The sequence below is a fragment of the Chaetodon trifascialis genome, chromosome 13 (assembly GCF_039877785.1).
Source record: "Chaetodon trifascialis isolate fChaTrf1 chromosome 13, fChaTrf1.hap1, whole genome shotgun sequence".
NCBI classification, from domain to species: Eukaryota; Metazoa; Chordata; class Actinopteri; order Chaetodontiformes; family Chaetodontidae; genus Chaetodon; species Chaetodon trifascialis.
The window spans coordinates 21,326,394-21,353,381 of record NC_092068.1 but is presented as its reverse complement, the minus strand read 5'-3'; the positions used below and the strand labels follow the sequence as shown (position 1 = coordinate 21,353,381).

The window sequence follows — 26,988 nt, the reverse complement described above, 5'->3', positions numbered from 1 at the left end:
TAGAGTGAATGGAGGCCATGCTGTGATTAAAAAAAACAGACTATAAAGCATTTTTACTCTTTGAGTGTATAGTTGAATATATTTTCTATTAAAACTAACACAGTTAAAGTTATTACACTGCTCACTTATTAATACTATCCTTTAATGCATGCATTTGTGCACACTAAAAGAAAAGTGCAGGAACACACGATCAGCAACAGGGGGCAGTGTAAAATCAGACATGTCAGACTACTGGGACGCTTTCAAATCTATTTTTATTCCTCTAAAAATGTTTTTTCTCCTAGGCAGTATAAACTTCTATTCAGCATTAATAACAAACATTTTCACACTTATATATTATTGAATCCAGCTACATTCACAAACATTTATTTATCATATTTTACACCTCAACACAACTATATCCACACTCTAGATTTCTTTTTGCCATATTATGAAAACAAGGATAAGCATGAAAAGATATTGTATTTTAAAAATGGTAAAAAATAACAAAAGTCTCTCCCCAAGAATTCCACAGCTGACAGCAACATATTATCATATTATATCTTTTTTCTTACTTGTTTCATTAACATAACTTTTCTCAAGGTATATAGCCATTAAATGTGTTTATCCTTCATTTTTGATACCAACCATTGTTAATGGAAACACACTTCGGTGCTCCTTTCCATCAGCTTCTTTTGCTTTACCAACAAACTTCAGCTACCAAACTTTCCTGTCCATCCTCTTTTAACTTCCTTTAACAGGCTGTGTTATTCTTAACAATGTACAATTCAACCATACTGTAAGTCCTAATTTTCTACCATGCACCAGCATCTGGCCATAACCTTTTGTGTAAAATGGTGGGCTATGACACCTTTCAGTAATCTGGCCAACCTATATACTGCCTATTTCCCCCCTCCACAGCCACTCTCATTTCTTGAACCCTCTTATAAATGCTGGTGCTTCTCAGTCAGTTACTTCCCCTTGCACCACTTCAGATGAAATCACAATTAAACAAAACAAAATGCACATTCCTTCATCGGTGTTATTTGTTTAATAAAAGTTAAGAATTTACATATATCTCCAAAGATCACATTCATATTACGGAGACTCTGGTGTGCCTAAGTGGCATTCTGAACCTGCGATATCCAGTGACGAGTGTACATTAAGTGACAGCCTGGGCACTTGTTGAATGTGACCTATGCTGAAAAAATAGCATTTCTCTCTGGCTATAGTGAGCAGAGGTATTTGGCACAACCTCACTAACGCTTGCAAGGGCAAACTTTTAACATATAGCAGTTCCACAGTGAGATGAGAAATTCAAAAACATTTCACAATTTTCAACGCTCATGCATCATTAAAAACCCTGGACAAGAGGACTAGGTCATCATGGGTTTCTCCTTGATATGCTACAGAGTGGGTAAAAAACATTTTGTGCAAGTCAGTTAGTACGACAATTACTGAATAACAGAATTGCATATTCAAAGCCGCCTGTCAACACACAACAATAAACATCTTCAGAGATTTGATTTTATGGTCAGAACTGCAACTATCCATTTTCAACATCTTTCAGACATTTCAAGTTTCAAAGAATATTCAGTACAGGCTCTGTTTAGATGGTATTTCCGCTACAATAGTAGAAAGGGATCTCCAAAAGCCTTACACAAACCTCCCCCAGGACAGGCATATGGTGGACTATACAGCATACAATGTGTGTTACTATATTCTCAATCAGGTACGTGTGACTAAATGTGCTGGCAGCAAAATACATGTATAATGTAATGAAATGTAATTTAAATGTAAATGTAAATGTAAATGTAATTATTGAAATATATATAATAAATATTTTATATGACCAAACCACCATGAACCCAGAGATATTCAATTTATGATGATATAAGAAGAGAAACGCATACTATCCTCACGTTTGAGAAACTTGAACCAATGGATTTTTGGCATTTTTATTTCACTTAAGCAACGGACCAATTAACAAAATTGTTGTTGATAAATTTTCTGTCAACAGTCGAGTAGTTATTTCAGTACTAAATGAATAGTGCATGTCCAAGTGTGGTAGTGAGTGATTAACTATTGCTCACATTGCCCCTGGCCTCCAGACACGGGGCTGGACACCCCCCTTGGTGGCAACAAAACGTGGTTTGGGTGCCTGAACTGTGTTGGACTTGAGTGGGGGCAATGAGGCAAGGATACTGAGCTCAGGAGCACTCTGGAACTGCTTGGCAGTCTGGAGCCCAGTGGTGTATGATACTGGAGTGTAAGGTGTAGGGACAGCATGGGGCACTGGGTTTGGAAGAGGGGTGGTAGAGAATTTTGGGAGGCTGGGCAGTCCAGCTGGTTGGGATGGTGGTGAAGCTGGGGTTGGGGCACTGACTGGTGCTGGTGTAAAGAGAGGGGCTGGTGTTGGATTGAAAGGAACAGGAGGTGGGGAGGTCATGTCGGAATGAGTCAAACGTTCTCCAAGAGTAGTAGCTGAGCGGGGTGCAATGACTTTTGGAGCCAGAGTAGGAGCTGACATCGGAGTGGGTGTGGAGAATCGTTTGACCTCGAAGACACGAGCTGTTTTGATGGGGATCTGCCTAGGTGAGGTTAGTGAGCTGCCCACCATTGTTGGTGTGTAGTCACCTTGCTGCTGCCTCTGGGCTTGGTAAGAAGGCATTGCTGATAGATTAGTAGCACTGCCCCCATAGTTGAACATGGCTGAGTTGAGCTGGTAGGGCTGCCTTCTCATGAAATCCAGAGCCTTGATGCCCTCTTTTTGGGAACCTCCTCGACCCCTGCTGTCTGGCTTGCCTATGTCCCTCTGAGGCCCCGTAGGGATAGAGGGGGCCAGGAGTGGGTTGTACCCAATGGGTGGAGGGGCACGGACATTTGGGGAGTATTTCCACTGAGAGGGAAAGGAAGGATTGGGCGAGTAGTCAATAGGTTGAGCTGCACTGTGCGAGGCCACTTCTTGCTGGTAGGGGGTCTCAGCTGGGGTGTCGACTACATACATACCCATGCGGCTCTGCCTGCGGGCAAACAGCTGGGCTCCCTTACCCCCTGCTTGAAGAAACTGTGGGGCTTCGTGGATGACCTTAGGCTTGGGTGCCACTGGAGGAGGTGCCCTTCCCATGCCAACCTCACCACTCCTCTCCTCCTCTTCACCATCATAAATGGTCTCAGACAGTTGTTGGCATCGGGTGGACCTGTCATCCAGCCTCTGCACCATAGACAATAGATCAGGATTCGGAGATTTCTTTGTGACATCTGGCACATTGAACATAGGTTTGGGTTTGCCAGCACGCCGTCGAGCCTCAAGTAAGATTCCTGTCCGACCTGATGGATTAGAAACAGGAGTTGGAACTACAGCTTCTGATTGGGAGACCACTGGCACTGTAGCTACAGGGGTCATAGAAAGTTGTGGTGAAGGTGTCTGGGCAACTGGTATTTGAAGAAGAGGCACTTGGGCAACTGTGTTAGCTGAACCAGGGCTTTGAGATAAAAGAGGAACTGGGGCTGTAGACAATGGTGCTTGCAGAGTCAGGGGCATTGATGGCACACACACTGGGGGTACACTTGCGAATGAGGCGTGATGACCTGTGTTTATTGTTGGTGATGACTGAATTTTCTCTCCAGAGGTAGAGATGGCTGGAGGGTGAAAGGTAACAGGAACTTCTGGTGTCAGGGCCAAGGGACCTTGAGATGCAGAGGATGGTGGGGACAACACTGACGGAGCACCAGGGGGCCGCAGGGACATTCCTGATGGAGCATTAGTGGTTAGTTCAGAGGCAGTGGAGAATGGTGGTGGCACTACAGCTGTTGAGGCAGGACGCTGGGTTGTCTTTGTGACAGGTGGTCGGAACGTTACTGGGGCAGTTGCAGCTCGAATGCTGATAAAGCCAGGAGTGAAAGGACGTGCTGTTCTGTTAAGAACATTACTAGCAGATAATTCTGGTAATGGTGTTTCAGCTGGTTGTGCAGGTCTCGTCAGAATAGTCACTGAGGCAGTGGCTGGTTTGGGTGCCACAGGTGGGGGTGACATCACCACGCAAGCAGTACTAACTGCAGAGTAGGATAGGTCCCCATTAGACATTCCATGGGCTGCAACTGGACCTGGTGCCTCAGAAAGCTCTTTCTGTATGGCTGTAGGACCAGGTGGTATCATCTGCTGAGGCTGGAGGTTTGGTTGCATCTGTGGTTGTATTTCTGGATGTAACTGATACATCTGAGGCTGCTCCTGGACTTGAGACTGTGGAGGAATCTGTGGTTGTGCTGCCTCTAACTTCTTGGCATGCTCAGCAGCCCTTTTTCTCTGTTGCTCAAACAACTGGGCACCCTTACCTGCAGTTTCACTCAACCCTGGACTTGGAGCATCCTCTGCTCCATCCCCACGACCTTCAGTACCTGCAGTTGCCCTCTTTTCCAACATATCCAAGTACTCACTATCCCAAGTTGGATCAGGAACTGCTGAGAAACCATCCTCATCAAACTCTGATTCGCTGCCAGGGAATACCCCATCCTCCTCTTGTGAGTCCGGACACCTATCCTCATCCACACTACCGAAGCTGGTGAGGGTGTACTTTTTGGAACGCTGACGCCTCTTCTTGAACATCAGCACCCCTTTGGAGTGTGGGTTGGGGGCGTCCGTCAAAAGGGACGCAATTGTTCTACACTTACTTTTGGCTTCCTTTACATGTTTGTCTTGCAGTGTGTCCCCTCGGTTCAGTTCTGCAGGGTATGAAAGCCATAGCTATTAGACACAGTTTAACAATAGCATAACAAAGTACTGTAGTAAGGCGAGAGAAGTCTGAATCTGAAACAGTCTGAAACAGATTTATCCTTTAAACCAAGAACTGACTCTAACATGAGCATCTAAACCTGTCCTGACCACCATGCCGTCAACAAGCATTCATCTCTTAACTTGATGCAGGAGCACTTCCGGGAAAATTCCAGGCAAGCCTTCAGCTTTTCACATTAACTGGGGTGAAGGATAAATTTGCACATTATTAGCCTTATGTACTGACATTTAACTTAACTAAAAATATTTTCAAGCTTGTGGAAAGTTGCATGTTGTGGGTGACTGGAAGGAGAACTTCAAAGGGTAGCCACAACATATCCTTTAACTTGTTATGGTATTAAGCAGATTATCATAGGCAACCTAATTCTGTTACCCTAATATGCACTGTCATGTGAAGAGAGTTCTTAATTTGTCTAGAACTGGGTTCATAAATTGGACACACTCCATGATAGCAAGGGGGATTTACAAGAGCAAATTTATTTCAGTTCTTAAAACAGCCAATTGACTTCGTACCCCACCTCTGTCCTTTTCCTAGTCGAATTATAGGTGATGGACAGGATAACAAGTTGTAGGAAAGAATGCTTGGTGAGCTTCAGTGCTCACTCGCACTGCATCTCTGTATTGTCACAGTTTTTGACCTCTCTTCAAAATCTGTGAATACCAAAAACTGTAAGACATGACTCACATTCCTTTTGCAACGTATACAAAAAACAGTCTTCAACTGCAAGTCAACTTGCAGTGAACTGACTGTTCCACATTCCCTTTTATATCTGCGTCATACCATCATATCATGCAACATGATGGAAGCACATCTCTATGTCGGTGCATTTTACACAATGCTTTTTTACACAAATTTTCATAAAGTTGATAAAGCCAAACAAAAGGAAAGTTAGAGAAATGGGGAGAGAAGAGAGGGAGGGAGGGGCAGGGGAAAATGAGAGTATCCCTGCTTTGCTACTTGATACCTAAAAGCAGCTGGAGATGCTTTTCAGTGCTCTCAGATTGATCACTGGGGTTTTTACAAACATAACTGGAGGTAAATATAGTAAACCACACTGGCCGTGCTCTGTGTAACAGACTAAGCTTAGGTTGACACCCATTCACACTGGACTAGTAACCTTAAAGAAAACTGATGGATGTTTGGTTAGTTAGGGATGTTGACTGTCAGATTAAATGGCTGGAAAGCACTGGTTGTCTGGATTAAGATTCACATTATGATTACGACTGAATACCTGAACACTTCACTATTACAGTAAATGCATGCAAAGTAGATAGCACATAGAAATAATACATAGAAAGTAATATAAATAATGACATGATGAAAGAAGCATACATAAGGCAAATAACAGTATCAAAATGAACATCCTTGAAAGAAATGGTTATCTCTGAGACTTAACAACATAATGACATATATTCAACTTTATGTAGACTCTAAAAAAAATTTGGGGACTCTTGAGCCAACCAGTGACCTTTATCAAAAATGTATACTTAAGTGTGGAGAGCTTATGTGAAGGTCCTCAGCTGTACTTACTGGCTTGTTTGGCCTTTTCCATGTAAGTTGTTGTAAGCTCCTCGTCGATGGGTTTATTCACTGGACCCACCATGGGAACAAGCTGGCTCCGTGAGCCCAGCATCAGGGCTTCCTTTGCCCTCTCAGGGGATACCAGTGGCACATTGGCTGGCTCTAGAAAGCCACTATCCTCCTCTTGGCCTCCATCCCGTGGCCCCTGGTCATCTGCTGAGGAGATGATGGAGGAGGTCTCAGTGGATGTCTGTGAAGACCACATTCCTGGACCAGGAGGCTGGTAAATCACCTCCCTCCGTGCCACCCCTGGTAGCCCCCCTCCTCCATTTCCATCTCCACCACGTCCATCCAACAGATTGGGGAATGCATGTGCATCTGGAGCACTGTCATAGCCACTCATCTCTGATGTCTCACCACCCTCGGGGGAGGTTCGCCCTGTTGGTTTCCCAGGGTTTGAGTTGCTAGGGCTGCGACGTTTCTGCCGGCGCTGTCTCTCATAGCCCGCCACATCTGCATCACTGTCGGTCTCACCATAGTAAGCCTCACTACCAGGTGGAGATGTCAAACCGCTGGTCAGGGAAGAGCGGCTACGGTGGACCTCACGTACGGGTGCATGATGGGGATGGCTGGGTGACATGGCACGCAGAGCAGCGCGGTACTCTTTGTCTATACGGGGAGATGGGGCACGGGTCACTAGCACCACAGACTGAAAGCCAGCAGGCACCCTGCAAACAAGTGGAGGGTTTAAAATATTGATGTGGCCAAATGAAGGCCCTCAGACATGATGTTAGAATCTAATTTTCTAAATCTGGATTTCATATTTTCTAAGAGTAGGTATGATCATCGCACAAGCAGAAAAAATATTTTTTAGTCCCTAATAATATACAGTGGTATGCCATACATGCACACTGTAAATAGTGCATGTTTTGTGTCAGACTTAAGTGTTTTACTTGTGCATAGTATATTTTTTTCTTGATCCTTTACAATGGGTTGATGATGGTTTATCTCTAGTAAGAGTGTAAGTCTTTTGTTCCTCTGACCTTTTCACTCGAATGTGTAGTATCCCAGGGGAGCTGTCGATAAGGTCCATGGCTTGAGCATGGGATAGTGTTCCACATGGCTGTTCATTAATGGACACCAGCTCATCAGCCTCCCGCAGCCCAGCCCTGCATGCTTTACTGCGTTTACGCACCTGCACAAACAGATGAAGGCAAAATTTCAAGCACTTACATAAAGTACATAAAGTTACAGTTTTTGAAGTTTGAGTTTTGATGCACTGAGGTTAGCCTTCAAGGCTAGCCCAAGTCCAAGAGATGTGAGTCCTTCAATTGAATATTCAAGGTGTGCAGCTATGCAAGGCCTACCTGATGCTGTCAAATGTATATTCTATTGTTCCAGGTGTTTGTCATATCAAAATTTGACCAAGTCTCAAGTCCCAGGTCTACAGCTTCCGCCTGAAGAGCTGATGTACGGTAAATACTTAAGAGAGGATATTAAGACAGCTGGTACAAAAATCAACACTCTTCTTCTGTCTTTCTTTCCTTGCTAGTCTATTATTTCTCGTAGACTTATAAGTTTGGCTTTTGTAACTGCAAGGACAAAAAAAAAAGAACCTGAGGTATGCCGCTGTCTTTTCCTTGTTTGTGATAGTGACTGACAGAGAGCAGATTTTGTCCTGACAGCTCGATCTTGCTGCGGACATATGCCACATATTGCAGCTTGAGTGGAGCAATCACACACACTTTAACAGGGAAATGCTAGCCAGCAGCCATCTTCATTTGGTGCTTTGCTATTTGTGCCCAAGGTCTGTCATGATCATGGCAATGTGCCCACCCTAAATTGCCTCAGGTCTATGCAAGTCATGTCAACATGTTCCATAATAAATTCATAGCCGATTTTTCAAAGACAGCCACTGAAGTGTTGATTGCACTCTATGAGGGCACTGCTGTGTATAAAACTGATATTGTATGTTGGATTTCAGAGATAAGGAAGCATTGCTTTGGCTGACCTTATTACTGCAGTTTTCTATCCAGCTATTCTGGTTTGCCCGTAATGAAATCCCACATCCCCATTTAGCTAAGCCTTTCAAAGTGGTCTGTCACCTTGTGGTTGCAAGTCATAACAGTTATAATACCCTTACATGCTCTCACAGACACACCACATGGACTGGTACAAAAATATACATATAAATATAAATAAACGCACAAACATTTGCATGTAGGCCCACAGGCACAATCCCAGCATTGACACACCGGTTCTTTCACTGATGCACCAAACTGCTCCACCTGTTATAGTCAGTATAGCATGAGACCTGACAAGACAGCACCTTCCTGCTCTCAGGGGTGAAGGAGCATGCTGTTTTGGATACTCGGACAGAAACAGCTGTCGTCCACCACCATAAAGGTGATTTGGTGTCCTGTGCCTCTGTGTACATACTGCCACAGTCTGCGTGAGTCAACTACATGCAGGATTAACATTTTGAAGAGCAAACATTCTTAAGATGTTAAATACTGTCTATATGAAGTGCTTGTTTTGTGAATATAATGATTGTCTCAGAGGTATGATCTACGGGTGCATGATCCAAATTGTCGACAAAGTTTGCCAGGCTAAATTGCTTGGGAAATGTAAACAAAATGACAAACAGGACATCATAAAACTTCACTGAACTGTTGGCACAAGCAGAGACAGAATGTATTGTATGTGATGTTGTCATTGTGGGTAAAAAATGAAAAAATCAGGCAAGATGGTTTCTCTTTCCTGGTCATTTATTCACAGTTCACATGGTGCCTGAGCAGGAACAATGTGCAGTACAACAGAGGTTAACAACTAGAATTTCCTTTGTACATAAATCTACAAAATAGTTATACATTCTTCTGAAAGAAGCAAGATATTGAGTAGTGCGTGTACAAAAATAGTTCATGAGGTTAATTTTTAAGTACTGAGCTGAAATACACACCTTGGCTGACCCTGCGGCCTGCTGGTTCTCAACCAAAAATAGCCACCTGAAAAAGCAGTTCTGCTCAGTCAACAATTATTGAAAAGGTGTGTGAATATGCACATGTATGTGATGTGTGTTCATATCAACTTGCATTACGTGTGCGTAGGTGTATTAAAACCTGAACTATCACCTCCAGAAATAAGATCTCTGCATATAAAAATGCCATGTAGGAGAAAGTCAGGTCAGATTTCTTTTAACAGCAAAGACAAGCTTGCCAAGAGCAGTGACTGTGGCTCACGTCACAAGTCATGTCACAGATCATCACATGGATACTGACTTGATACCAACTTAACTGTACCTGAGTGGGTATTTTAAAGTATTTACTTTGTATTTTTTCCATCTTTAACTTTTCCCACATAAAAGCCTAATTAATCCTTATGCAGTATTTATTCCCCCTTGGCTCACATGCCAATCTTTCCTTTCTCAAATGGAGATCAAGATTCAAATCTGGACTGCTTCACTGGTGCCAAATGTGGACACCAAATTCTTGAGAAGAATTTGCTCTAGGGGAGTAAAATGAGCTGAGGCTCATGAGAGTTGTAAGGTTAAATATTTCCTTTACACAGTGAATATTTTCTTTTTGGTGAATTTAAATTGTACAAGATGTAGATGTATTAATCACAAAGCAATAGAATTTTAGTATTTTATGCGCAGACACTAACGTGGCTTGAGTCTGGCCTGAACTGAAGCAATTTCAAGAACTGAATAAAATCCAGACTTTCATGGCATTCATTGCTCACTTATTAGTCCAAATAAATGTCAGGTAACCTGCCTGCTGAAACATAACCAAGCATGGCCTGAGTCATTTGAGTTTCTTACTGAAACGTTGACGTAGTGGAAACATACTTTTTCAGTGGTGTAAATGAGACGATGGTTGTGGATGAATGGTGTGTAGCATCTTTAAGCTCCTCACAATCAAGAAAAATTGACAGCCAATAAAACCATGACCTTGATGTAGCAAAACTCTTGGCTACGATGTGCACATTTCACTGCTCAGAGGACCACTGACAAGGAGCATTAGCAAGTAGCACAAAGTCAAAGTCATTTGTCAAAAAGGAACCAAAAAACCAATGAATTAATGAATGAATGCTTTTCTGTCCAGTATTGCACTTATTTCACAAGAACTTTGAGCTTTATGAAGCTTAATAAAAGAAGATATGCAACAGAGCTGCCCAACATTCCCAGATGAACTTGAAATTTGAAGTTCACCCTGTCAATCGTCAGTGTGCCTTTGCATGAAAACCGTTCTCAAACAAGGTGATGACTCATGTTCAGGCACCAAACTAACTTGCATGACGCCGATATTCCATTTCAACTTTATTCACAGCCTCGTAAATCTCTACCTAATATATCTTCGCTGATGTTTGACTAGCAGTGCTATTCAATCTAACACTGTTTTTTCTTTTCCTCCCAGCAAACCATGACATGACTGCTTCTGTCCAGCCTGCTGAATGACCTGCCTTACCTTAGCCACCTGAAGTGGTTTCTGATGCTCCACACCTCCCTGGAGACGAAAGCCCCATGGCGCTCCACCGGATAATGTAATTATCACTTCTTCTGCAACCATTGTTTTGCTCTCTCTGTCTTTTTTTTAGCTTTTCTTCTCCACTCCTCTTTGTTTTTTATGTTTCTGGGGGGCCCTCAGTGCATTGGCCCCATGGTCAGCGATCAGGGCCCCCTTAGAGAGCTCTGACCTGCTCTTTGCCTGCCACACTGTCAGGGCACTGACTTCTCTCTGGGTCCAGCTCCAAGGCCAACGCTCACACCTGAACACACACACATGCACACACGCAGTCTTCTGTTCACCCACCCACACCCAGAGTGGTCCAACCATCATAGGGAGGCCAATGGAGTGAGAGAGGGAGAAGGAGAGAGAAATATGATGGGGGGGGCTCTGTGTCTGCTTACACTGAGGAATGCCTGCCCCAAATGAGCGAGGGGAGGGTCCAACGCAACACTTGTCCTGTCACTCAGACCTATGTCACTGGGTTGCTGATAGCCCCTCCAAAAATAGGACACCACTACCACCTCTGTTGCTTTGCCTGCTCGTCTGCAGACCAAGGGAAAGTTAACATTCAGAACGTCCAAATGGCACTGTTTCATACGTGGCTTTACAGCATTGAGGTCATTAGTAACCTTTAGTCGGGTCACAGCCAGACTCTCAAATCTCAAGGCCAGGACTTGCAATCATAGGAAATTCCTCTCTTGATTAGTTGCATTCAAATGCTCCTCTGTTTTGTTTAGAAATGAATAATGTAGACAATGAGTGGATTGGCATTAACTGTAGAGGCTGCTGAGTATCCTGCCAGCTCCACTGAATCTGGAGACATTCTGGGCTGTCATCGTGGAGCTTTTAAGATAAATACTTATGCAAGCTCTGGATGAACAGCCTGCATAGCTACATTGAAATATGTCTTAAGTCAGAAACGCACAGTGTTGACTGAATGACAAATGCTTTGAAACACAGAACGCCATGCCTGCACATATAAAACTGATAAAGACTGCAGACATGGACAGAAGTGGCACCTGAAGACACAAGAAAAACAAATGTTGTTTGTGAATGTTTTGTGAACCAGTTTCTTGTGTGGATTAATCCCAGCACTCATTTACCAAGGAATCTGCCACAATCAGACCCCATATTACAAAGTCTTACATGTGGTTTCAGCTGTGGAGAATCTGAACAAAGACCTTTAACACACATAGAAACATGACTATGAGTGTGCAGCCATGCTTCTGGCTCTGTGGGGGTGCATTAAGGCACTATGACAGTGTTTTGTGTTAAATGCTAACATGCTCTCAGTGAAATTGCTAATGTGCTGATGCTGTTAAGCAGGTGTAATGTTAATCATGTTCACCATCTTAGTTTAGCATGTTAGCACACATTTGCTAATTAGCACCGCTGAGGCTGATGAACATGCCATTTGTTTTGTAAGTATTTGGTCATAAATGACACTATTGGACAAACTGGAATCTTGACCTGATGATGGCGCTTGATGATGGATTACCAGAGTCATTAACAATCATCCTTTTAACACCAAAGATGTAGATACCAAATCTCATCGAAATCCATCCACTACACGTTGAAATTTTTAGTGCTCCAAAGAGCACGCCGCAAGATTTACAGTATAGTTACAGTAATATGCAGTCAGGTCCAAACTGGTGCAATAAGAGTCTATTTCTGGGTTTATGAATTCTGACTTTGAAATAATGTTGAAATATTTATATAGGTACATTTAAACCCCCAAATTTAAGCTCGCATTTATTTTCCCTGCATTTTGCTTTCTTATATTAGTTGATTTTAATGCTGTAGGTTATTTTATTTCATCAATTTCTATCATTCAGTACACTGACCTTGAATCAGAGTGCTTTACCTGCAGCCTGACCTGAACTGAAGGATGTCTTCTTGGGCTTTCTACATGACATCCATCAAATTAAAATAATACAGTGTAAGACTCAGTTGTCACTGAACGAGTCTTACCATACAACATATAGTAGTGGGTCACTTACTGGGTGAAGGAAACTTTCACAACCCTAGTCTGGTCAGTTAAAATGAAATCAGATCAGGTCAACTCTAATGAAAGATACTGACAAGTTTGATCCTAAATAACTAAACTGGCCATACATTTTTGAAACGTTTGATTTATGAATCCCATGATCCACTGTGACTTTGGTCTTCCTTTGATTACATCTTCCTTTGATTACATCTCTCTATTCTCTTGTTCCCTCCCGGCCAGTATCTCTCCTGATTAACTCACTCTAATGGAAATCTAATTAAAGAAAAAAAATTACAAGGAGCACAGTTGTCCCCACTCTTCATAGAGTCTCAGAGGATGTAAACTTGCTTTAACTATGTTGTATTTTCCTTTGGGGCACTGACAGGCCTTTAAACCTGTTGATAGAGGCTGGATGATCCCCTTGCTAGAAAAGCGACACTGCCATTATCAATGCAGCAGGAGGTTACCAATGATAGCTGCTCCCTTTGGCAGCCTTGCTCTGCAGCTGTCTCCAGACCTCAGGATAGCAACCAAGATCAGTCCTGGGTCAGACACTCAGGAAAATATCACCCTGTCTTCACAGAGACGGTATCAGATCTAACAGAACACCACAGTTAAAGCAAGTGCTCAACCACAAAGATACAACTGATCCAGTTTATATCCGATCTGTATTTACACAGGGAAAGTGAAGTATTAGATATCTGAACAAACATGTAGTTGTACCTCAGTTGTGCCAAACACTCCCCCTCGTGGTTGAAAGTAGGCCAGTTGTTGGCCTCTGGAAGCTTTTATTTACTTCTCTATTTACCTCTCATTAATTACATTAATTAGTTCCACCCTTACCAGCTGCAACATTATGTGATAAACACATTAATGCATCACTAATTATAATCCACAAATTAAATATATATTATTCTGAAATAATGAGGAGTACTTTTACTTTTGGTACTAAAGTATATTTTGATGCTAATACTTATATTGTCAGTAGGGTTAAGTAGTTACTTGAAATAGGGTATTTTTAACTGTACTGTTTTAGCAAAGTAAAAGATCTGAATATTTCTTCCCTCACTGGTTTTAGCATACTGAGATATTAGGCTGTAGTTATCATAATTAGTCAGTTAGTTTGGGTTGGAAATTAAAAACACACTGGAGTCAGGTGTGTTACAGAGACGTTTCTAATACTGTATTCAGATTCTTACATCCCAAGATCCTGTAACTTTGTGAGCAATCAGATGGTTTCGAACAGTCATTGATACAAATGCTGCCAGCAGAGGAGTGAGTAATCCAAGAACAGACAAAGACATTTGTGATATTCTTTAACAGACGTGTTCAGCTAAACCAAAACATTGACTGTTTCCTCGTCAAACTAAACAAAGACACTGCATTGCGGAGAGCTGTGGTCAGAATGTCAGGAAGAGGTCTGCTAAGTCACCCTGCTCAGGACGGACGCTCGGCTGTCTTTCAAGAAAAGTAAAAAGGTCAAAATCCATATGCAGCAGCGCGGCTGAAACTTTCCCCTGTGGCTCCAGTTGTTATTTATACCATATGCTTTCTATTGTGCCGTGGCAACAAAATGAATGAAAGTGGTGTGTAAGAGTGCAGCAAAGGCTTGCTGATTGTTGCTTTAACTCAGGAAAAAGGAGGAGGCCGAGTGTTTTTTCCTGTGGACACGGGAGACCTGTTAAGTGAGGCAACAGCTTCGTCCCTCTCATGTTTCCCCTGTTAATTACTTTGTGTATGCCTATCTGGCCTTTCAAGGTTTTCTGGTTACTGTTTGTGGAAAGTCTTGTTTTTCTCCTCCTTTTCAACCATTTGTACTGTGAAGAGCTTTGGACATTTTCTCTGTTCTCTGTCTCTCTCTCTCTCTCTCTCTCTCTCTCTCTCTCTCTCTCTCTCTCTCTCTCTCATTTCTCTATTTAATGGCTTTTCTGTTGGCCCACTTGCCTTCCCAAGACGACTTTGACAGACAGATTTGTTGAATAGCAGCAGGCACAGACCCAGTGGCCTTTAACTGAGGCATCTGTGCCAGCACGACAGACCCTGCCAACCAGTCACTGCCAGCCCTGCCCCCTGGCTCGGATGAGGTGAAAATGAGACTGCCATGCTAATAAACATGATGTAAGCTGAAGTTTTAGGAAAGTGAGCAGCGTATATGTTAAGTGAAAGTAGATACAGAAAGTAAGGATGGTGGCTATTCTAAGTAGTTGTCTAATTAATTTGAGGCTAGTTTCTTTTAGGCAGGAACGTTAAGGGTCTGTGCACATCAAAGAGGCAGTAATTAAAGAGGATGGCGTGTGTTTTGCAAGAGTGAATGTAAAAATTAAACTTTAAAACATTTTAAACCTTCTGCTTTATTTTCTATGCAGGGGAATGCATATGCATATAGCCTTTGCATATTAAAAATGTATTTGTAGAAGAAGTTCATTTCCACAGTGTGGCTTTAGAGAACATACTGTACCCTTTTGGAAGACACATTTTATATGACCCTGGAGAGTCTCACATTTTTAAAATGTCAAGTTAAAAAGGTTGCTTTTTCCTTTGTGCAAGGTATAATTCTGACATTTTTTAAGATTTCGTTATATTATTTAAGATGACATTTGTTCAGATTCCAGCTTTGAGTACTTCCTCTTGATGCAGCTGATCGAGCCATCCAGCTCCCTTCCTCCTTTCTGTCAGAACAGAGCTTACTGTATTTTCCACAAGGGTATGGTTAAGGTGGTTATAACAACCGACAGCACAAATCATAAGGCCTTTGGGAAATTATGGGGGGAGATTATGAGACTGATCTGGTCTTTTTTGAGGTTTATCAGAAATCGAGTGTGTTTAACTTGCTTCTTCAAAATTCTAATCATTTTTTACATTGTTGCCTCCTTAACTAATTCCACTTACAGTACTTTGAGATCTATCTTGGATTTTTAATTGATCATTGATTTGCCTTCTGTACTTTACTCTTTTAGCTTACTGTTTGCCTTTTTTTAATGTTAAAGTATATTTTCATGAAATTGTATTTTTATTAGAATTCCATATACAGCCCCTGATTTTGTAAAGATGGGATGCTGTGTAAATCCTAAATAAATCAGAATGTGCTAATTTGCCAATCGGTTTGAACATATACTCAATAGAAAGTGGTAAAATCACAATATATTTAATGTCTGTCTTCATCATCTTCATTGATATTTGTAAGTATATGCTTACTCTGAATTTGATGCCAGCAACATGTTTCAAACAAGTTGGGACAGGAGCAAAAAAAGACTGGGAAGACTGGTATTCCTCTTTTTAATGACATTTTATACAGTGTCAAAAATGTGTATACATTTGTGTGTGTGTTTTTGGACAAAACTGTATATTTTTAAAATATTTTCAAGTTTCAAGCTTCTCCTCTTCTGAACCATCATCCTGTTTCCCCCTCACATGCTGAACTCCTGACCTCAGTTTGTGACAGGCTGTGTGCTGCATCCTCACCAGGAGGGATGAGTCGTGTGTCATCTGCTTCATGACAGAGTCGGCATCACGCCAGGTGGCCCCTCATAACCTCTGCGTGCTGTCGCCAGTGAATCACACACATACACCTGCAAAGTCACTGAGAAGACATTGTGTATTTTTTACACAATGGTCATAGACACAACCAGGCTGATAGTTGCTGTGCTGTTTGCGTCTCAGTACACGATCTTCTCTGCTTTCATAGTGGGTTTTACAGGCTGCTCAGTTTTTGCCTGATTGAGACCTCGATGGTTGAAATGCTACCTCATTAAACTTGAACTTGCAATATTTAGTGTGGAGACCACCTCTCTTTTTTCTTTCTATTCTGCCTTTGTCCTTTACCCAGCTGGGCTTCTGCACTGAGAAGACCGTACCTTGTGTTTGTGAGCTTGTTATAAAAGAAACGCTTATTTCAGCAAGTTCGGCTAATTTCCATTACAACCATCTGAACTATAAATTTCTTCCACTCTGGGTGACATTACCAATTAGTCGAATCGGCTTCTATAGTGCATGGATGGAGAGAAAACCTGCATGCTGAAGGACCTCCACGGCATATTTTGGAGAAGCAGAGTGCTTTATTATTTCTTCTCTATCAGCTTTGCTATTGATATGCATGCAGTAGTCCTTTAATCCTCATGGTGGCACTCTCCACTGTCTGTGCCACCATAGTACGCACACACACACACACACACACACACACACACACACACACACACACACACACACACACACACATTCAGCTTGTGTAATCCCTTTCATTTTTGATGAGTCAAAGCCAGCACTCAGTCTCCTCAGGGGAAATGTCTGATAGGATGGAAAGGCCTGGCCATGGTGCTACTGTAAAGAGGGGGAGGAAAAGTTTACCCAAAGTTTGTGAATTTGACATGAGGCCACCAGCAGCCTCTGTGTGGGTGGTTTGTTTGATGTGATGAGACCGAGTGCTCCCCCCACCCCCTCACCGTCTTCTTGTCAATCCATCACTGAGTAAGGTGAGGGGAATGGGGAGCGGATTGAGTTTCTGCCAGCTGGAAGATGATCTTTGAGTATTTCCAGAGCAGCAGAGTCAGGGTCTCTGTCAGTGTCACCTTCAGGGCAGGTGGGAGTGACGATGTTTGGGTTATGTCTCAGAGCCCACATCTGCCAGTTCCACCAGTGTGCTGAGAGACAGACATAATTTTGGACCACCCAGCCTTAGATTATGCTGTCTGTGTCTCTGCAGTCTGTAGTTTCGGCATTTCACACAGTAACACAGTGTCAAATCAGATTATCTTTCAAATTAACTATAAAGTGAAACACAAATATGTATGATACTATCATTTAATTGTACTTTCTAAATGCACATTCTTAATTTGTTACATTTCAGAAATTCTTGTGCCATATTTGTTGCTGTGCATGCATACACTCATACATACATACGTACATATATACATACAGTATTAGGTGTTACTACAGTTACTGCAGGGCGGCAGTAGTCTGTGGGGACTGGGCTTGACGAATGGAGGGTGGCTGTTTCAAGGTTAGCACAGACCAGTTACTACAGCTGAAGAGGTGCCAGTTCACCTCTTAGGAACTGCTGAGGTGCCCTTGAGCAAGGCACCACTGCTAAGGGTACCTCACTATCTGACAGGCCCCTTGCTCTGACATCTCTCCATACATTACTGCATCCGTGTAGCTCCTGTTTGTGTTCGTTGTTTTGAGTGAAACTAGCATCATCATCTTTTATGTGGATGTGTCAGATAAAGAGCACCATTAGCATTCATTTGGAGTCATGTGTTTCTGGCCACTATAGTCAGTCTCCTTTTAGCTTTTGTTTGCTCTCCACTAACCCCAGAGTAAAATAAATGGATTTTTACCTGCTACATTTCCATCAACTACTAAAACAGGGACAGATTGTTCAAACTAAACTAGCATTACCGTAAAAAAGCTATTTCAAGTGCTGGGAAAGAGCAGTGTCAGCAAGCAAAACCTGATTTTCATGCTAACTGGACTAGCCACATTCCTATAAGTTGCAATCGACCTTTGAACACCACATTACTTTGTGGGTAACCTCATTGCTGATTGTTTTTTTTGTTTTGTTTTGTTTTGTTTTAAAAAAAAAGGTTACTGCAGTGATTAAATAAATGTTAATATAATAACATCAAAACAATCATGGCTCAACTCTTGTCCAACGTTTGTCCATACTAGGCTACAGTAAATGCTTCCATAATCCTATAAAACGGTCCTTTTGCTAATATTATAGTAGGTGACTGAGGGATGGTATGTTGGGACTAAGACGTTGGTTTGAAGTGCAGGTGCCCTGCTAACACAGCCGTGGTGTTGGTGCAAAAGGATTTCTGAGTTGAACTTTTGATTAAAATTTCACCTGTTGTTGTCTTTTAGAGCCATGAGGATGCAAAATTGCCAGGTGCAGCTTTAAGTGCATCTTTCATACAGACTTTAGGAAGCCAGCACTGCATCTTAGGCGGGAATCCATAACTATCAATGAGATCATTTTCTATAAAGCTGGTGCTGACCTGCATCACACATTTGTGCATACAGTGGACTATTTGAAATACCGAAAACAAATCTCAGATGGGGGGTTTTAATATAGAAATAGGGCTTTTTATTTTTATGTTTGATAACAGACTTGAAAATGAAAGTCATTTTCAGACAGAGTTTCAGACACACACACACCCACACACACACACACACACACACACACACACACACACACACACACACACACACACACACACACACACACACATACAGTACATACTCCCCCACTTTAGCTTTAACTCAACAGAGTGGCTCCAGATCGAGTGAGTCACTTATTCGTCGCCATGAATAAATCACACCCACTGCTACTCTCTTCTACTCTGCACCACTGCCTTTTCCAAAACACACTAACACACCCACACACACAAACGTTCACACGCAAACACACTGTGCAAATACACACTGGGCTATAAGTTGCAGCCTTTGCCCTTCACAGAGACTCTGATCACTTTCCCCTTTGTTGCACTGCAGAAAGTGTATTTTCCACGGTTTTGCATTTGTTGATAACGCAGTGTACGGTACTGCAAAGTCCTGCTTAAAAATGGAGCCTTTTTACATTACTTTTAAGATATTTAATTTTATTTTTCTTTCAGGATTAAGCTTTCATCATTGTGAGCCTTTAAAGTTTACCCCTGCAGACAACATAGTGTATACAAAAGAAGCTATGACATGAGTTTTTGCTAATATCATCTCTTTGTGACCCTTCTGATATATACAGTTGAGAGAAGAACACAATCCCTTGCTCTCTCTGTTCCTCAAGAAGACATTTGTCACTTTCCATTTTTACACCCACTCCCCTCTGTAGCGGTAAAACGGAGTTCATGTCGCCCTGCATTTCCCTGAGGCAAACTGAAGGCTACACCCAGAGACCCAGACGCACATACACAGCAAGACAAAGTGACTGCTCCTTTTATGCCACTTTGTTTATGCTGTACTCTCTCATGTTAGACAGTGAAGCTTTCTCTTTCTCGTGTGCACATTATTGCCCTCACTGTTTTCCCTCTTTTTCTTGTTGTTTTCACTTTGTTTTCTCAATGTCTCTTTTTTGTTATATATTCCTTTTCATATGTTCCCACTTCCCACCAATTCTGTCATCTAATCCACTTCGGTGTATCACCCCCACCCCCTTTGTCAGCCTCATTCTTACCTCATCGTCATCTTTCCCTGTCCAGCCATAGATCTCAATCTCTCCACCATACGCCTGTGAAATTTCCCACAGGGTAAGGCAACATGAGTTTGCTTCTACAACGTAGGAAATGGACTTGTATCTGAGGCATTGATTTCCTCTTAGTATTATGGGAAGGAGATGGCAGTGAGGTGAAGGCTAAGAGCCCAGCAGTCGATACACATTCTCAGCACAACACCGGATGTTCCTCCGTAGTCGGATTGGTTTCACTGCCCCGGCACAGGCAGTAATTGTCATCTTTTGGCTCTATTAATCGAGCAGTGTCGAGCAACAAAAGAAAGATAACGGGTTATTTGATTGTCATTGGGGATTTACAGTATAGTTTAAAATATGCAGTACGAGAAATCACAGTGGAAATATTAGCTGAAGTAGTCGTAATAGCACTTTAGTGGAAGTGGTAGTCAGAGAAGAAGCAGCAAGGACAATATTAGTGACAGTATTAATGGTAATAATGGTGGTAGTAATAACACTAACACATTTTGCTCTTTCAAAGGTCTGTTTACAGTTTACAGTTACAAAAAAAAGCATTTTCACACAACCTGTAGTGCTTTATAACTATTTTATTTGCCCATGTTCTGAGAGGTTTTCTCTGCTACCCCAATACAATCGAAGTCAACGGAATATTTTATCAAAAAGTAGTCCCATGAAAACAGTTACAGCAAGGTCTGTGGATAAATGTGAAAAATGCAAGTTTAAACTTTGCCCCAAATTTCTAACACACAAAAGACGGAAAGCTCTTCACTTCACCATGATGTCCATTTGGTGCATCACCTGATTTGCTGGCATCAAAATACACTTGTTTCTTTATTATTTCCTGACGTATCCTATTCATGGACCTTTTACACCAAAGACATTTTGTCTTGTCATTGAAGGAAGTGTAAAAACTGGACTCTGATCCAGTAATTAATAATTGCTGCAATACATTGCAACAGTTATTAATATTATCAGATTTGTGTTTGGCATGTCAAAATGTCTGCTGGGAAAAAGGTCTATTCAGCTCGTATGAGGCGCCTGAAAGTACAGAGGAATGTAGCACGGCACTGTAAAAAGACGCTTTCTCTCTCTCATACAAACACACCTTTACCAACTTCTTGCCCATCTTAGAGACAGCAGGTTTTCTCCACCCACCACAGCAGCTGGCACCAGCTCAGCCCTGCGTCATAAGACAAAGCCCTCAAAAGAAAAAACCCTCATTCTTAATGGACAGATAAGACTTTTGGACAAGCTCCTCGGACACACAGATCTGGCCATTTTTCTGCAGAAGCGACCCGGCTTGAGATTTACTGACTGCAGACTAAGCAGAACAGAAAAAAACAGACAGAATCAGACTTTAGTAGATATCTACAGAGCATTGCTGGAGATGTTGGGGGGCATCTGCTCTGTATTTTTCCTTGTGATTGGGCTGACCTTGCTCAGTGGCCTTGGCTGCTTGAGTGAACGTACGTCTATGGATGGCAGTTTCAGCACAGAGGAGGTTGAAAGGCCCAGACCCCCACACCTTATTTTTATCATGGTGGATGACCAGGGTTATGGAGACATTGGCTACCATGGTTCAGATATCCACACACCTGTGTTGGACCAGCTAGCAGCAGAGGGGGTCAAGCTTGAAAATTATTATGTCCAGCCTATCTGCTCACCCTCTCGCAGTCAACTCATGACAGGGCGGTGAGTAATATCCTTATTATGACATCATTATTACATACAGCATGTAAAATGATTCAGTTACTGCATCTGTTCTCATATGATATAATTAAGCTTACACTTTATAGTCTTTTTGTCTTTTGCTAACATCTTTAATGATGTATTCAGTGATGGGGCAGCTTCCATAACAAGCAATGCCATAAAATAAAAGTTATCACTTATTGTGTCAAGATGAAGTACTAGATTATTTATCTTATTAATAGAGCACAATATACCTGGAGTCTGAGTTATGCAGAATGTTTTAGCATGGGGATCATTTTCCTTCTAAATCCAGCATTAAAAACCTACTGTCCTACTTAATATTTTGAGCCTCAAAAGTACAATTTGATAGATGACAATATTAGCAATAAACAGTGTGTATACTGGTGGAGAAGTATGACACAGAAAGCTGTCTCACATCAGCAATATCAAAACTGATTAATTACAATTTGTGTAATCTCCCAAGGGCTAATCTGCAATATAAACACATCAGTGTGTAAAGCATCTTTTATTTCTCAGTCTCTTCTGTTGTTTCAAGCTGGATTTTTATTATCACCCTGGATAACCGGCCAAATCGTTCTCTGGCATGAAATGTTGCAGGTTAATGTGAAGTGGATACAACAAAAAAGCAGAATTACAGCTCCTTATCACAGCTGATTCTGTAAAATCGTTGAACATCTGGGCTTGATGGTGTGCAGCAGCGTGAGACTATCCAAGGGTGCAATATTTCTTAAACCATCTGTGAAATTTCCCATTATTGTGTTACTATACACATCTTTGCAAGCCACTGCTGTCTTCACATCTTCTCTCACACTCACAATCTTGCCAGCTACCAAATTCACACTGGACTCCAGCACTCGATCATACGATCACGTCAACCCCTCTGCCTGCCCCCGGACATTCCCACCCTACCAGAGCATTTGGTTGAAGCCGGATATGCCACGCACATGGTGGGGAAATGGCACCTGGGCTTCTGCAGGCCGAGCTGTCTACCCACAGGACGTGGCTTTCAGAGTTTCCTGGGCACACTGACTGGCAGCGGAGACCACTTCTCCTATCAGAGCTGTGATGGGGCTGAAGCTTGTGGATTTGACCTACATGACGGAGACAGGCCTGCCTGGGAGATGGCTGGAAACTACTCCACTCTGCTCTATATAGAGAGGTAAGCGTCAAGCTACAAATTAAATTAAACAGATTTATATTTTCAGTGGGACAAACTTAAAAAAAAGCTTTGAAAATCTCTCAATGTTCCCTCTCTTTAACCAGAGTGAAGCAGATCCTGAGGAGCCACGACCCCCATCAACCACTCTTCCTCTATGTGTCCCTTCAGGCTCCCCATACACCCTTGCAGGTACCAGACAATTTTCTGCACCACTATGACTCCAAGGGCAATCGTCTCAGGCGCCACTATGCAGCCATGCTGAGCTACCTGGATGATGGTGTTGGACAAGTGGTCCAGGAACTGAAAACTAGTGGCCTCTATCAGAACTCAGTACTGATCTACTCATCTGATAATGGTGGGCAGCCTCTCTCTGGAGGGAGCAACTGGCCACTGAGAGGTGGCAAAGGGACCTACTGGGAAGGGGGCATCAGGGCTGTGGGCTTTGTCCATAGTCCCCTGCTCAAGAGGAAGGGTGTTGTCAGCAGAGCATTGATCCATGTTTCTGACTGGTATCCCACATTGCTTGGGCTGGCCGGGGCCCTGCAGTCCCATCGTGGCCTAGATGGTCATGATGTATGGGGGACCATCAGTGAAGGCCTACCCTGTCCACGCACTGAAATCCTTTTCAACATCGACCCGGTCTCGAGGAAGCCCGGGGAGCCATATTACAAGGCGCTGGTACTCAACGGCTTTGGGATCTGGGACACAGCCGTAAGGGCAGCAATAAGGGCGGGGGACTGGAAGCTATTGACTGGAAATGTGGGTGATGGAGACTGGATACCACCACAGGCTCAACCCAGTGGTCCAGAACAGTGGCAGAAACTTGAGAAACGCCGCAATAAGCTGGGGAAGTCAGTTTGGTTGTTTAATGTCACTTCTGACCCATACGAGAGGTCAGACCTGGCGGAAACTCGTACAGAGGTAGTGAAACATCTGCTGACCAGGCTGGCAGAGTACAACCAGACAGCTGTGATGGCTAAGAACCCACCAGATGATCCTATGGCTGACCCTGAGCTCCATGGTGGAGTGTGGAGTCCCTGGCTGGGCCCGGAAGGACAGGAAAGTGATAATGGAGACAGGGATGGCAGGAAAGAAAGGATGAAGAAGGTTAAGCACTGTAAACTATGCAAATTAAAAGCCCTCTTCAAGAAGGTGGGGTCACGCCTACAGAGGAACAGCCTGTTCTCCTAAATGTCTCATCTAGCAACATTAAATGGACTAAAGAGTTCAGTATGCTTAAAACAACCTACTGAAGGTTTTACAAAGTGTTGTCTGAACACCCCTGAAGTCAAAAATGTTCTTTCCTAGCCCAAATGTCCACACTCACTGCATCAGCATGCTTGTCGCATTGGACATTTACAAAAACGAATGGACAAAGCCAATTCCATCAGAAATTAGTCAGGGTAGACACTTTGAAGATATGACAAGGACTTAATTTGAACCTTTACCATGAGGAAGAGAAGGGGAAAGAGCGATGGAGAGAAACGAAAGTACAGACCAGCAGACAAGGACGCAGGTCAGATAGAGAAGATAGACCCACAATCAAAAAGTGAAGGTCGGCAGATAAACAGGCAGCCTGATAGACAAAGCAGACAGGCCTGTGCGGCTGACTGAGCAAGCTGACTCACTCACTGTCCTGCAGCCAAACTGCAGCAGGGTGACTTTGGGCTGTCGCTGGACTGCGCAGAGAGCAATGTGTGTGTCATTGTGCATGCATGCCTTTATTCATGAATAGTTTGATTAATACAGATATAGTGTGTGGAAGTGAGGCCTGAAGAGATGGGAGGAGGAAGAAAGGCAGGGACAGTGACCTCTTGATGTCTCATCTCCTCATCATCTGGGATGACCCTTTAAGGATGACACAAAGACACCCACGGGAGTTGTTTTTGTCAAATGTCACCTTGTCATTTGGTTCTTAGGGGTAATACAGATTCACTTTTGCTCATACTGTAGCATTCCTCTGAAAGACCTCTAACCGCCACACAAAGTCCAGTCCTTGCAGCACTGAGACAAAAACTAAGAAGTTAATATTATCAATTTTTCTGGACTTTTTAATGTTATTTATCTCATCTAATGTGTTATAAGATTCTAGAAACTGATTTCAGGAGCATGATGGGTATTTGTTATGGAACACTTTTGAAATATGTACTTTTCATTAAAAATATTTACCCTGAATATCTGCATGCATGTACTGTGTGATGTCTGAAGCTCAACCCCGTCACCAAATGAAAATCAATCAATCAATCAGCACTTCTGCAAAACCTGTTTTATGTTCAGCTGCAGTGTTTTTCAAATTTGCACTTATATTGTATTATATTTTCTGTGAAATAAGATTGAGATCAGGGAATGATCATTGTTATGGCAAATAGTTGGAGTTAGGCAATTAAACACTTGGTTAAAGGAGAACTCCAACATTCAGGTCTGTTTACAGATCTTGTGGAGTGCTATTACATAATATGTGAAAAAAGTTAAATGGTAAATTGACCGAGGATCAAACCACCAACCCTCTGACTGGTGGACGACCTGCTCTCCCTCCTGAGTCACAGCCACTCGTTGTATAAAGCCTTTTGTGTCTCCAGAGAGAAGTGTGTGAAATCTGATAAAAATAATGACTCAGCATCAGTGTGGAACAAAAAAGATATCTCTGTTGCACTGATTTTGATCCTTTTTTCTTTAAAAAATTCTCCTGCAAGCCTTAGTGTTATATGAGTGCAGTGTTAAAACAGCGAAGGCAAACATTAACATATCATAACATTATCTGCCACATCATACATCCCACTGAACTTTGGCAATAGACCTGAATTGTAAGGTGCCGAGTTATCTAACATGGACGTAATTCCGGTGGAAACTGGGCTGGAGGAGCCACAGTTTAGACTCATGCTGTCTGATTAGGTGTGATGTATCTGCCTGCTGGTGAAGCTGCTGATGTAGCTTGATAGGGATGAATCAGAGGTGGTACTGTTTGGTCTCTTGTACCACAGTCAAAAACATTGTTCGGTACTGTGTGCAGCAGCTCATTCCTTGACCCCAGCCTTTAGGTGTGTGTCTTAAACTGAGTGTGTGTGTGGATGTAGAAGTGTTTCTAGGTGTGAGTGTCAGCAGCAATCCCACACACAGTAGCAACGGGGCTCTAGATTTCTCCCCAGCGGCCTGATAATGAATATTCAACTGTCCTTCTTCACTATTTCTTCCCAACTTGCCTCCTCCTCTTCCTCCTTCCTCCCTCCATTTATCCCTCAGCTCATTCCCTCTGCAAACCACCCCCTTGTCTTCCCTTCTCATTTTGCTCCTCATCCTACTCACTTGTTTGTGCTCATTTGGAAGATCGAGTTAGAAGTATTAGCCATGTTTTGCCCAGAGCTCTGCGGCATACAGTTAAATAAAAAGAGTGGGGGAGGGAAGAGAGAGTTCCCCAGGGGCTGCGGGGGGGCTGTCATGTCTGAAGTGCTTGTAGATCAGATTAAAATGTCTTATTTAGGGAAAAAGCCTCACTGCATACATAACACACAGTTATAGTTCCAATAATGATGACGATAAAGTTCAGATTTAGGGAATAAGGCTTTTGTTATTCTCAACAATTCCCATTAGATGACCAAAATGCATTGCTTTGTTCTCCATACTTTCTGAATTCCTTATCCTGCTTGACATCAGAATGTTAGCACAGACATTGTGTGCATGTTAGCATGCTAATGTTAGCCTTTAGCTCAAAGCACTGTTGTGCCTAAAGCAGTTATGCTAGAAAAGGACAAGTTTGCGCGACATCACGACGTCAGAAATCAAAAAGATGTGTGTGTGATCCAAACAGCCACGCTCGAAGGTGGGATGAAAAGCAGCTTGTCATGGAGAGGGCAAAACTTATTATCCATAGTGTGCAACTCATTTGTTCACATGGAAATCGACAGAAATAGTTACATAACAAATGAATATAGAGGGCTTGAGAGAGAGCTTAAACCTGGGCTTTTTTCTCACCTCTGCACAGCTGGCCAATCACTGCGTGAAATGGCCGTCAATGTAAAATGGTAGGTTTCTGAAGGTTACAGAAATTGTTGAATACAGCAACCCTCAAATCAGAAAGGAATGTGCTATTCATCCATCCAACAAGCAATTCTGATGTAGTATACTGGTGCGGTAAGTACGGCCTCTCTTAGCCATTA

At 42.6% G+C, this 26,988-nt stretch overlaps 2 protein-coding genes across 2 annotated transcripts; one reads left to right on the top strand and one right to left on the bottom strand.

Moving 5' to 3' along the window:
* Positions 1–2,068: 2,068 nt before the first annotated feature.
* Positions 2,069–10,904, bottom strand: synpo2la (synaptopodin 2-like a). Its single transcript, XM_070977369.1, has 4 exons — positions 10,760–10,904; positions 7,337–7,488; positions 6,303–7,021; positions 2,069–4,701 (listed from the first exon to the last, which is right to left on the bottom strand). Exons 1-4 carry the CDS (start codon positions 10,859–10,861, stop codon positions 2,069–2,071), a joined length of 3,606 nt encoding a protein of 1,201 aa, XP_070833470.1. The 5' UTR covers positions 10,862–10,904.
* A 10,285-nt stretch (positions 10,905–21,189) lies between these two features.
* On the top strand, positions 21,190–25,007 carry LOC139341067 (arylsulfatase I). Its single transcript, XM_070977370.1, has 3 exons — positions 21,190–21,657; positions 22,502–22,834; positions 22,939–25,007. The coding sequence occupies exons 1-3, from the start codon at positions 21,353–21,355 to the stop codon at positions 24,023–24,025; spliced, it is 1,725 nt and encodes a 574-aa protein (XP_070833471.1). The 5' UTR covers positions 21,190–21,352; the 3' UTR covers positions 24,026–25,007.
* The last annotated feature ends 1,981 nt before the right edge of the window (positions 25,008–26,988 follow it).